Raw genomic sequence first — 13,588 nt, 5'->3', positions numbered from 1 at the left:
ACACCGAGGAACAGGGTTGAGCTAGATTTCACCTAGGTCGGCTGGCATGCCAGCCAGGTAGAAATGGCGCTCTCTGCACCGCTGACAGGTGAAGCTTATACCCAGGCATCAGCCATGCCAAGGCAACCACGTCTCCACTGCTTTCACTCCCCACAACAGAGGCGCTTTTGTTTTTAGGGCACAGGAAGGCTTTGGTGTACCGTCTGGATGTACTCGGGCCGTGTCACCATCCAGTCGTGGTGATCAGACACGTCGCTAGTTAAGCCGCGCAGACGTTAACCGCTGCACCTTTGCTTTAAATAAGGAAGTGGGAACACTGTGTCACATAAAGACTGAACAATGGTAGCCTTTGTGCGACTCGGCTTGGGAAATCAATCGTTGGCTCTGTGACTGTTCATATTGTTTCAGTAAAGCCCCTGTCGATGTGTCATAATTTTGATCTTATCTCTTTCAGTACGTTTATACAATAACCGCACCCGCAACCTAACCGATAAGGCTGTGCTGTATAGATAAATATGCATTGTTTGAATTCTGTTGTACCAACCTCCTCCAAGCCTTTGTGCCGGGTGAAATGAACAGTTTTGCTGTGCTAATTAGGGCTGAACGGCATTTAAAAAATAAAATAAAAAAATCAACACGTAATATTTTGGTTTTTTGCATGCAGTATGTGTTGCAATATTAAAAGAATAAAAAGGAGTTGCATAATTTCACTAGATATATGCAGCTTTTAACATTTTTATTTTATCTTGCAAAGCACTTTGTAACTCTGTTTTGAAAAGTGCTATATAAATAAAGGCGTTGTCATTATTATTTAATGCTGCACAATGCACAGAGGATTTCTCAATCTAGCAATAATAAGGGTTATTTTACAGGGGGATATAAGGCAGTTGTCCAAGAAGTGATTATATTGGGCTAAATTGTATTATTTGTCACATCTGCTACGATATTTTTCTTCAAGAGTAGTCATGAAAAAGCAGATTTTGCTAGATTTTATTTTCCATCCAGCAAGTTTTAGACCAACATGAATGATGGGCCCATTACATTATATTACATTACATTGCAGCCCTGTCAATGTGACTATTACACAAGTGTGTATTTCACTGTCAGACCTGAAACAACATATTCAGCCCTACTGCTGATGCACACGACCAGACTGAAAACAAGGTTCGACTCGAACAAGACTGCAAAACTTTTTGGGCTTCTTTCTCCCAAAGCTACAATAAATCTCCAACAAAAACAACTGAAAACTTGTTGTTACAGCAACCATTCTTGACATACTCAGACAAACAGATTCTGATGGTGCCTGGCCACACAATATTTGTTTTATTGCACTTGTATTTACCCAGCATCTGTAGCTATGCAGCCCCACCCCCGCAAAAACACACACACACACATGCACACACACACACACACACACACACAAACACTGACCTTAAATGTTTCACCATCCCTTACATAGCCGGATTTGTAGAGGCATTTGGAGCATAATGGCGGCGACCCAACCCCTCAAAGACATGACAGACGTAGCACCATGTGCTCGGCGATAGAGGTTGGATGCAGCGTGAAAGGGCACATCACACTGTATACAAAGAGAGCCTTGTATTTTTATTAAGGCCTCTCCCTTTTCTTTTTTCTTCTTCACAGGAACCAAGGCATCTGCAGTTTATTGCCGAGTTCAGTGAAAGTGATGTGTACACCCTGTTGTCAGCCAAAAAACTGCACGGAGCACCCACAGACCATGGCTTCTGTGTCAAGGTACCATTACTTTCATTTGTATGAAACGTGTTTGTTGTCGTCGGACTGGATTATAAAATCCATATTTACTGACCATTTTTAGCAGCTTGGGATCAGGTAGACACGTAAGCGATGGAGCAATGGTGCACAGCGCGTTTACCACATGTCAAACTAACTCCTGCTGCCTTGTCCCCGTTACAACACCTGTTTCCAGTCAACGAAGGGAGGCTCGGTCCGAGACCTGAAGCTGCTCTGTGCAGACGATGAGCAGACCAGGACGTGTTGGGTCACTGCCATGCGTCTTTTTAAGGTTTGTTCACCAGTCACCCCATCACTGACTCACTGGACGAAGCCAGTTAATTATGTGTTGCAGTGTAGGGACGCTGTGTCAGGGGTTTTATCAATATGGGTTTTGATATATATATATATTATATAAATATATATATTATATAAATATTTATATGTTTATATGAATAAACAAATAAATATATAACTTTGTTAAAAGAAACACTCAACAGTAAGGAAAGTGCTCAACAAATAAGAAGCAAAACAATCCAGTGAGTCAAATAAACTCTTTATGAGACGGTAAAAACCTGTTTCATGCCATAAGCAATCATCAGCTGTCAATAAAATAAAATTATATATATATATATATATATATATATATATATATATATATATAAAGGAACTGAATCCTGGATTAGCGCTCCTCGCCTGACAGACTTGATGGATGTCCATTGTCTGGATCTACAGTTACCATATACTTGACAACACTATCATTGACCTACTGTACCTGTACTGCATACAGTGTCAACATGTTCCACCACATCTATTAGTGCAGAACATGTGATCATATGAGCACATGTGTTATCATGAGAAGACAATACAATATGATTTACATTTACTTTTCGATGAATTTCATTTCGTTAACACCATCAGCAGATTCGGGTTTCCATATAAAGGCAATTTTGCGGATTTGAGTTTGAAAAGCTTCTCATATTTTGTTTCTCAGAACGGGATGCAACTGTACCAAAACTTCATTCAGCCACACCAGAGACAGAAAGCTTCGCCAATGGTAGGTTGAAGGTCTTGGTTCGTTTTCATCCTTAAGTCTCTCGGTGTCCTCAGGGGGTTGCATCGTGTGTTCGGAAAGAAATACAGTATATTGGTATAATAAAAGATCATAGGGCAAAATGAGGCACTGTCTTTGTGTTGACCCTGGACTCGTGTCCTAGAATAGAGCCGGTCTCAAATGAGAGTAATCTGTTTGAGCAAACACGATCTATTTATGGGGTTCAGACATGTTCTCGGAACCTCTGCTTTCTAAAAATACAAAGTGATCAGCTGCTCTCAGAATTAACAACTCATCACCTCCGTCAGAGAAGCGCATGCGAAGCGGAGCAGCGCCGCGAGCCGCCCTGTGTGCACCGAGGCTCAGCTGGCTTAATGCAAGAAATATGAGAGTATGTGAAGCTGGGCCTACGTAGTGCGGAGTCATGCTGCTGCGCTCCTACTGTGCAACTGGGCACACACAAGCCGAACATGCCACCTGCAGACATCAGTCCATACAGCACCGCTCACACAATCCTGTCATAACTCAGGGAGAGCTGAACTGCACCCTGGTATGAAGCAACACTGAACACAATTTAATCAAGCGTAGGGAGGAGGGTCATATTGATTTTTTTTCCTTTTCTTATTGATCGGTAAATATTACTTTATTAAAACCACACTCATGGATAGTAATCCTAGTAGGTGGCTGGAGGACGAATGTGACAATTTAAAGGCTCCCGGTAATCCCGATAAGAAGCACTTTCTCAAGTGTGTGCAGTTATTCAGAGCCGCTCACTGTGACAGCTTAAAGGACTACAATCAAAGCTGTGTTCCCGTGTGCCGCTCTTTTCAAACCCACTCTAATCCCTTTTCAATTGGGTCCACGCCGCCTCGAATCATCTAGAAACGACATGGAACCACATTACCCAGACACTAGGTGGCAATGCAATACCGCACCACAACACACCAAGAGTCAGCCGGCTCCCGGGTTCGAAATTAAAAAGAGCCCCTTGCTTTTCTATATAGTGTGTAAGTCAAACAAAGTATGCCAACGTCATTAGAAACCGAGTTAGCGCAGCATGAATTGCGGGATTCACTGAACAAAAATAATTGCTATTCTCGTAAAAGTCAATTAATATCAACATTTTAGTTGACGATCCATCTGTTCCATTTCAGAGAAGTATCTCGGAAAACTCACTGGTGGCCATGGACTTCTCCGGCCAAAAGAGCAGGGTGATTGAAAACCCGTCTGAGGCGCTGTCTGTGGCGGTGGAGGAAGGCCTGTCATGGAGGGTAGGTCAGATGTGTCCCCCTTAAAAAGTTCTGTGCCTGCCAAAATGATAAAATATTCCCATAATTCTGGTGTCCGGGTGGTGTGGCGGTCTATTCCGTTGCCTACCAACATGGGTATCGCCAGTTCGAATCCCCGTGTTACCTCCAGCTTGGTCGGGTGTCCCTACAGACACAATTGGCTGTGTCTGTGGGTGGGGAGCCGGATGTGGGTATATGTCCTGGTCGCTGCACTGGCGCCTCCTCTGGTCGGTCGGGGCGCCTGTTTGGGGGGGGGGGGGATAGCGTGATCCTCCCACGCGCTACGTCCCCCTGGTGAAACTCCTCACTGTCAGGTGAAAAGAAGCCACTGGTGACTCCACATGTATTGGAGGAGGCATGTGGTAGTCTGCAGCCCCCCCCCCCGATCAGCAGAGGGGGTGGAGCAGCGACCGGGATGGCTCGGAAAATAGGGTATTTAGCCAAGTACAATTGGGGAGAAAAAGGGGGGGAGGGTAAAAACAAAATCCCATAATTCTGTCAATGAGACATTGAATAAAGGAAATATACATGTAGTTCAACATCAGTCTTCAGTCTCTTTAGTCTCATATTTGGAGATGTGGGAGGGTTTTGTTCTCATATTTGGAGCTGTGGGAGGGTTTTGGTCTCATATTTGGAGCTGTGGGAGGGTTTTGTTCTCATATTTGGAGCTGTGGGAGGGTTTTGGTCTCATATTTGGAGCTGTGGGAGGGTTTTGGTCTCGTATTTGGAGGTGTGGGAGGGTTTTGGTCTCATATTTGGAGCTGTGGGAGGGTTTTGGTCTCATATTTGGAGCTGTGGGAGGGTTTTGGTCTCATATTTGGAGCTGTGGGAGGGTTTTGGTCTCATATTTGGAGCTGTGGGAGGGTTTTGGTCTCATATTTGGAGATGTGGGAGGGTTTTGGTCTCATATTTGGAGCTGTGGGAGGGTTTTGTTCTCATATTTGGAGCTGTGGGAGGGTTTTGGTCTCATATTTGGAGCTGTGGGAGGGTTTTGGTCTCGTATTTGGAGGTGTGGGAGGGTTTTGGTCTCATATTTGGAGCTGTGGGAGGGTTTTGGTCTCATATTTGGAGCTGTGGGAGGGTTTTGGTCTCATATTTGGAGCTGTGGGAGGGTTTTGGTCTCATATTTGGAGCTGTGGGAGGGTTTTGGTCTCATATTTGGAGATGTGGGAGGGTTTTGGTCTCATATTTGGAGCTGTGGGAGAGTTTTGGTCTCATATTTGGCGCTTTGGGATGGTTTTGTTCTCATATTTGGAGCTGTGGGAGGGTTTTGTTCTCATATTTGGAGCTGTGGGAGGGTTTTGGTCTCATATTTGGAGCTGTGGGAGGGTTTTGTTCTCATATTTGGAGCTGTGGGAGGGTTTTGTTCTCATATTTGGAGCTGTGGGAGGGTTTTGTTATGATATTTGGAGCTGTGGGAGGGATTTGGTATGATATTTGGAGCTGTGGGAGGGTTTTGGTCTCATATTTGGAGCTGTAGGAGGGTTTTGTTCTCATATTTGGAGCTGTGGGAGGGTTTTGGTATGATATTTGGAGGTGTAGGAGGGTTTTGGTAGGATATTTGGAGCTGCGGGAGGGTTTTGGTCTCATATTTGGAGGTGTGGGAGGGTTTTGTTCTCATATTTGGAGATGTGGGAGGGTTTTGGTCTCATATTTGGAGATGTGGGAGGGTTTTGGTCTCATATTTGGAGGTGTGGGAGGGTTTTGGTCTCATATTTGGAGCTGTGGGAGGGTTTTGGTCTCATATTTGGAGCTGTGGGAGGGTTTTGGTCTCATATTTGGAGCTGTGGGAGGGTTTTGGTATGATATTTGGCGCTGTGGGAGGGTTTTGGTATGATATTTGGAGCTGTGGGAGGGTTTTGGTCTCATATTTGGAGCTGTGGGAGGGTTTTGGTCTCATATTTGGAGCTGTGGGAGGGTTTTGGTCCCATATTTGGAGCTGTGGGAGGGTTTTGGTCTCATATTTGGAGCTGTGGGAGGGTTTTGGTCCCATATTTGGAGCTGTGGGAGGGTTTTGTTCTCATATTTGGAGCTGTGGGAGAGTTTTCTTCTCATATTTGGAGCTGTGGGAGGGTTTTGGTCTAATTTGGAGTTGTGGGAGGGTTTTGGTCTCATTTGGAGCTGTGGGAGAGTTTTGGTCTCATATTTGGAGCTGTGGGAGGGTTTTGGTCTCGTATTTGGAGCTGTGGGAGGGTTTTGGTATGATATTTGGAGGTGTGGGAGGGTTTTGTTCTCATATTTGGAGCTGTGGGAGGATTTTGGTCTCATTTGGAGCTGTGGGAGGGTTTTGTTCTCGTATTTGGAGCTGTGGGAGGGTTTTGGTATGATATTTGGAGCTGTGGGAGGGTTTTGGTCTCATATTTGGAGCTGTGGGAGGGTTTTGGTCCCATATTTGGAGCTGTGGGAGGGTTTTGGTCTCATATTTGGAGCTGTGGGAGAGTTTTCTTCTCATATTTGGAGCTGTGGGAGGGTTTTGGTCTAATTTGGAGTTGTGGGAGGGTTTTGGTCTCATTTGGAGCTGTGGGAGAGTTTTGGTCTCATATTTGGAGCTGTGGGAGGGTTTTGTTCTCGTATTTGGAGCTGTGGGAGGGTTTTGGTATGATATTTGGAGCTGTGGGAGGGTTTTGGTCTCATATTTGGAGCTGTGGGAGGGTTTTGGTCCCATATTTGGAGCTGTGGGAGGGTTTTGGTCTCATATTTGGAGCTTTGGGAGGGTTTTGTTCTCATATTTGGAGCTGTGGGAGGGTTTTGGTCCCATATTTGGAGCTGTGGGAGGGTTTTGGTCTCATATTTGGAGCTTTGGGAGGGTTTTGTTCTCATATTTGGAGCTGTGGCAGGGTTTTGGTCTCGTATTTGGAGCTGTGGGAGGGTTTTGGTCTCGTATTTGGAGCTGTGGGAGGGTTTTGGTCTCGTATTTGGAGCTGTGGGAGAGTTTTGGTCTCATATTTGGAGCTTTGGGAGGGTTTTGTTCTCATATTTGGAGCTGTGGGAGGGTTTTGTTAGGACATGATAGTGGACTGTTACTTGATGCAACTTGTCCTTGAATTAGTTTACTTGCCCAGCCATGGCAACAAAACGTTTGTGTAATGTGCGGATGCGTCAATGTTTCCACTGTCTTGCAAAGAACATTGTTCTTTATCAGCACATCACACATTTTTACACGGTACTATTGTGTACATGCAGCACTTTTCCATGGGTCGATGTATTTACTGGTAAACGCAGTGGTGTAAGACCGCCGTTTAGTATATAAAACGCCTCAGAACGTATAACGTAGAACAAAGGGGGGTAGATGGGTGTGTGTGTGTGTGTGTGTGTGTGTGTGGGGTGGTTGTGTGTGTATTGCTTCAACTAAGACGGTGACTGTACCTCGTCTCTCCCTCAGAGGAAAAGCTGCCACCGGCTGAGCTCCCACGGGAGTCCCTCCACATCGCAGAGCTCGATGTCTAACATAGGTCTGTGAGATCGTCCTTATTATTCGGATTTGCTGTGCACGCACACACCAGTGAGTACCCTAAAACTGTGTCATACTGTCTCACCATCTGCCTCAGCTCTCCATTTGGCCCAGCCCTGGTTTCACAGCAAACTGTCTCGGGACGAGGCTCACCGTCTGATCACTCAGCAGGGTCTTATTGATGGGTGAGCAGATGTCCCTTTTATTTTTCTTTGGTTTCGTTTGTCACGTAGGGGCTGTTACAACGGGGTTCTTAAAAACAACAATAATTGTACTGTAAAGCTTCCCCAAATGGAGGATTTCTCCCTTCGGCAGAGATGTTACAGAGAGAAACAGCCCGGCGTCTCCCCGGCACCGTCTCATGGGGCCTGAGATGTCTTTCTGAAATTAGTTCATATAGGCGAGTTTATCTGTATAGCCCTAAAGGAGTGAGAAACAGGTACGTAGATATGGTACCTCCATCTTACATGGGTTTATATACATGTGTGTGTATATACGTAGCGGGTTTCCCCCCCCGAAACCGTCAATGGTGTTGTTATAAGTGCTCAACTAATGAGGAGTGGATATTATATATATTACACTATATATATACACACACACACACACTATATGTGTATATACGTATATATGTATGCATACATATGTATGTGTACAAACACACACATATGTATATATATATTGTGTATATATAGTGTGTACACACAGTACATTATGTACATTATATATACATATACATCCTGTATAATGCATGTATAATGCACATATAATATATGTGTGTATGTGTGTGTGTGTGTGTATATATATATATATATATATATATATATATATATATATATATATATATATATATATATATATGTGTGTGTGTGTGTGTTGTGTAATTGAGGGCCTAAAAGATGGAGATTCCGTTTTTTGTCTTGACACACAGTTGACCAGTAAGATAGTCTTTCACAAGCCTCCAAAGTAGATTAGAAAATCACGAAACACGTTCTCAACATGTCTGTATCTTCTCAGTATGTCTGTATCTTCTCAACACGTCTATCTATATCTTCTCAACACGTCTATCTATATCTTTTCAACACGTCTATCTATATCTTCTCAACACGTCTATCTATATCTTCTCAACACGTCTATCTATATCTTCTCAACACGTCTATCTATATCTTCTCAACATGTCTATCTATATCTTCTCAACACGTCTATCTATATCTTCTCAACATGTCTATCTATATCTTCTCAACACGTCTATCTATATCTTCTCAACATTTCTGCATCTTCTCAACACGTCTATCTATATCTTCTCAACATTTCTGCATCTTCTCAACATGTCTGTATCTTCTCAGCATGTCTGTATCTTCTCAACACGTCTATCTATATCTTCTCAACATGTCTGTATCTTCTCAGTATGTCTGTATCTTCTCAACACGTCTATCTATATCTTCTCAACATGTCTGTATCTTCTCAACATGTCTGTATCTTCTCAGTATGTCTGTATCTTCTCAACACGTCTATATCTTCTCAACATGTCTATATCTTCTCAACATGTCTATATCTTCTCAACATGTCTGTATCTTCTCAACATGTCTGTATCTTCTCAGCATGTCTGTATCTTCTCAACATGTCTATCTATATCTTCTCAACATGTCTATCTATAGCTTCTCAACATGTCTATCTATATCTTCTCAACATGTCTGTATCTTCTCAACATGTCTGTATCTTCTCAGCATGTCTGTATCTTCTCAACATCTTCTCAGCATGTCTGTATCTTCTCAACATCTTCTCAGCATGTCTGTATCTTCTCAACATTTCTGCATCTTCTCAGCATGTCTGTATCTTCTCAACATGTCTGTATCTTCTCAACAAGTCTGTATCTTCTCAGCATGTCTGTATCTTCTCAACATCTTCTCAGCATGTCTGTATCTTCTCAGCATGTCTATCTTCTCAACACATCTATCTATATCTTCTCAACATGTCTGTATCTTCTCAACATGTCTGTATCTTCTCAACATGTCTGTATCTTCTCAGCATGTCTGCATCTTCTCAACATGTCTGTATCTTCTCAGCATGTCTGTATCTTCTCAGCATGTCTGCATCTTCTCAACATGTCTGTATCTTCTCAACATGTCTGTATCTTCTCAGCATGTCTGTATCTTCTCAGCATGTCTGTATCTTCTCAGCATGTCTGTATCTTCTCAACATTTCTGCATCTTCTCAGCATGTCTGTATCTTCTCAACACACCTATCTATATCTTCTCAACATGTCTGTATCTTCTCAGCATGTCTGTATCTTCTCAGCATGCCTGTATCTTCTGTCGTCCCAGACATCTCTTTCTGATCATGTCTCAAGACTTCTAAGGTCCCTGAGCAGGAGTAGTGTGAAAGAGGTGCTGGATGTGTTGCTGAAAGAGTTTTCCTTCTGTTTCCAGCGTGTTTCTTCTGAGAGACAGCCAAAGCAATCCAAAGACGTTTGTACTGTCACTGTGCCACACGCAGAAAATCAAACACTTTCAGATCTTACCTGTGAGTACAACATGATGTTACTATCCTTACTACCCAAGGCCATGAGCTGGTTTCCTCAGACATGGGTCTACAGTACATGAAATTTTAAAGATGAAAATCCATGCAACCAGGAAGTATCCTACTCAGTACTTCTCTCACGTGCACTAGGGTTCCCATCTTCATGCTGTGGTCAAGGTGATGTATGTGCGGTTCAGATGCTCATTAATATTAATGCACGTGTGTGTGTGTATGGTTCCATACGATGTTGCAGGTGGATGATGAGGGGGAGTTGTTCTTCAGCCTGGACGACGGTCACACACAGTTCACTGACCTGATCCAGCTGGTGGAGTTTTACCAGCTAAACCGGGGCGTTCTGCCCTGCAAGCTCAAACACCACTGTGCCCGGGTCACCCTATGAGCAAGCGTCCCAAGGGACCCAGGGGCCCACATGCACCTTATCCACAGGGTCTCTCTGGACAAGCACTCCCAGTGTTCCTGTGCCTTGAAGGAGGAGGACACGTCGACGTAGTCAGCAGCTATGCTCGGAACTGAAACCACTGTTATCATCCACCCGTGTCCGTTTTCACAATGTCGTTACTAGCTTTCAATGTTTTCTTTCATTTTAGCAAAAGATGAAATTGATTTTTGTTTTCTTTGGGAGAAAATTGGTACAGTGCTGTATCAAAACTGACCACGTGTTGCAGGATTTGTGTTGAAGAAAATGAGTGTACTGTACTAAAGGCTTGTCTGGTGAACACGTAGATTTTTTTTAATCTTTGGCCCTACTGGTGATCACAGATGTGGTGACAAATCCAGAGCTCACAGACTGGCGTGGTGTGAAGTCCAAACTTGAGTTATTGTACTGTATATATATATATATATGTATATATATATACATATATATATATGTTGAGAGCTGATTTTTGTATGTTCATGGCTCGTGCGGACAATGCAGCATCTACACACAAACGAACAAGACTCTGATGGAAAACATCATCGCCGTCTTCTGACACTTTTCGGCGACGGCGTTTCAATCAAATGCCGACCGCCACATGTGGCACAGCCGTGGCTCTTGTTTTCTTAAAGGCGGCCAAAGCTGACATTTTAATTTGGACGAGGGCGACGTTGTCTATTTTAAACCACGCCATGCTGGGAATTGTTGTACACAAAAACCATGTCCTTTATTCTCTGGGTAACACTAAGCTATATTGCCTTTTTTTTTTTTTTTGACGACGTTGTATCTCTAAGTATTCAGGTATTTTTAAGAAAATTTAATTGTCATTTTCTATTTGAGTGATCTGATGACCTTCTGAGCAGGTGTCACTGTGCTGGAGCTGGACGGAGACTGCTGTAGAGGACAGAAAAGAGGGACAGGTAGACGCAGAACTTGTACGCAACCTCACTAGTCTGCACTGTATGCTGAAATGAAAGATATATTTTACATTTAATTATTTGTAAGCATACACGGTGAAATATGTGACTCAGATTTAAACCGTAAAATGTTAGCTGGCGATCAATCGTGACTGATTTTGATGGTGTGTGAAATCATTGTACATTGAAATTTGTGTTTTATATGAACTTTTGTAAGATTCAGGTGCACAACGGGGACGACCGGGGTTGGCTGTGTGTTGCTGTCGTTAGCACTGCTGTGGGTGCACAGTGGCCAAGGCTGTTGCTTCATTTGTGAAAAGCCGATAACGCATCACATTTCACACACGAAATGTCTTGAGACAAATTTGTACTGTATCGCACATTGACATGAGCGCCGCCGCCGAGACGTGTTAGTGAAGGAGTTCATTTGTTCCCGCCGGAGGACAGTGTATGAACAATGAATGTCACGGACTGCAATGTTTTATAAAGAAGAAAAAAAACCCACGAGTCTGTTTGCTTTGTGTGATTTTCTCTGTGAAATTGTGGCACTAGAATGACCGACTGGAGGAAGTGGCTTCATTTTGACTTGTGAAAACATGTGTTCGGGTCACGGGTGACCTGCTAATTGCACTTAAGTCGGCACAGTTTTCACTAACGTTCACAGGTGGCCAGCACGGTGTCTGTCCTTACAGTGGTTTAATGGTTGTTGTCAGTCACACAATAGAGTTATAAACTCTTAAATCCAACAAGTCAAATGAGACTTCCATCCATCCATCCATCCATCCATCCATCCATCCATTATCCCAACCGCTTATCCTGCTCTCAGGGTCACGGGGATGCTGGAGCCTATCCCGGCAGTCACTGGGCAGCAGGCGGGCGGGGAGACACCCTGGACAGGCCGCCAGGCCGTCACACAGGGCTGACACACACACACACACACACACACACACACACACACACACACACACACACACACACACACACACACACACACACACACACACACACACACCTAGGGGCAGTTTAGTACGGCCGAGTCACCTGACCTACATGTCTTTGGACTGTGGGAGGAAACCGGAGTACCCGGAGGAAACCCACACAGACACGGAGGGAACATGCAAACTCCACACAGAGGATGACCCGAGACGACCCCCCCCCCAAGGTTAGACTACCCCGGGGCTCAAACCCAGAACCTTCTAGCTGTGAGGTGACCACGCTAACCACTGTGCCGCCCCAAATGAGAGTTCCAGAGCCGTAATTCTCCGGCTTGCTGGGCAGCTAAAGTCGGCCTTCATCTAACGTGTACCATCGCCCAGTATGTCAAACCATAACACGCATCACAACACTCAGCCCGTCCTTTGTTAAAGCTCCTTCACCAACACACATCTACATGCTATAGTCATTATGATTCTTAATACACTGTCCTTGGCCTACCTTGACCCGCTCTTTAGATTTGAATCCTGCCACGGTCCATATGCCCATGCCTGTCTCTGTCCTTTCTTCTGTCTCCCTAAGTGTAATTGTCCAACTCAGAATACACACTTAAGGAGTTAAGTAAATCCCCCGCCTTAAAACATCGTCATAACCTTGGAACACACAAATATTAATTATATTTCATGCTAGCGCAACAGTAGTTCAGTCATTGCAACCTAACAACCGGCCACTAGATGGCAGTAGAGGCCTTCTTGCTTTGCTTCCGGTGAACACAATCACAATGGGTTAAGTTCAATTCAAATGACATAAGTTACAGATTTTTCTCTTAAAAGCAAACTATACACAACACGCTCAAGGCAATTTTAAGCGACTGTTCACAGTTTCCTCAAACTGACAGTCGCGTATTTAAAACGGGCGAATGTTTACCTAATCCAGCAGCGCAGAAGTAAGCAAAACTACCTTCCAGTGGCACTTGGGATGTGAGTAATAGTGTCCTACGCTGGACTGAGTGAGTGCATGTTCAACAAGCGCTACTCTGACTGCGCTGATGTCTAAATCAACGTCGCAGGACCCAAGTGATGAATCTGGTCTAGCTACATTTGTACCGCAAGCCTGCAGAGCCGCCCAAACCTTTCGCAGGACTTCGTACTAGAGATAACGAATAGCTTTGACGGGCCAGTGTATTGTGGTTCTCTACACTGTACATGGCAGAATGTTTCACCCTAGGGCGTCTGTATT

At 44.0% G+C, this 13,588-nt stretch overlaps 1 protein-coding gene across 4 annotated transcripts in view; it reads left to right on the top strand.

The window, feature by feature from the left end:
- The window catches only part of grb14 (growth factor receptor-bound protein 14), a 44,731-nt gene extending 32,815 nt beyond the window's left edge, over positions 1 to 11,916 (top strand). For 3 of the 4 annotated variants that reach the window (XM_056289280.1, XM_056289277.1, XM_056289282.1), the window contains 8 exons: positions 1,645 to 1,755; positions 1,949 to 2,044; positions 2,747 to 2,809; positions 3,961 to 4,077; positions 7,478 to 7,547; positions 7,644 to 7,731; positions 9,973 to 10,066; positions 10,317 to 11,916. In XM_056289280.1, the coding sequence (XP_056145255.1) occupies positions 1,645 to 1,755; positions 1,949 to 2,044; positions 2,747 to 2,809; positions 3,961 to 4,077; positions 7,478 to 7,547; positions 7,644 to 7,731; positions 9,973 to 10,066; positions 10,317 to 10,463 (786 nt within the window). In that variant the 3' untranslated portion in view covers positions 10,464 to 11,916. The remainder of the gene's footprint in view (positions 1 to 1,644; positions 1,756 to 1,948; positions 2,045 to 2,746; positions 2,810 to 3,960; positions 4,078 to 7,477; positions 7,548 to 7,643; positions 7,732 to 9,972; positions 10,067 to 10,316) is intronic. The other variant, XM_056289281.1, reaches the window with a different exon arrangement.
- The last annotated feature ends 1,672 nt before the right edge of the window (positions 11,917 to 13,588 follow it).

Source organism: Lampris incognitus, chromosome 11 (genome assembly GCF_029633865.1).
Source record: "Lampris incognitus isolate fLamInc1 chromosome 11, fLamInc1.hap2, whole genome shotgun sequence".
In the NCBI taxonomy this organism is placed as follows: Eukaryota; Metazoa; Chordata; class Actinopteri; order Lampriformes; family Lampridae; genus Lampris; species Lampris incognitus.
This window is presented reverse-complemented; position numbering and strand designations above follow the sequence as displayed.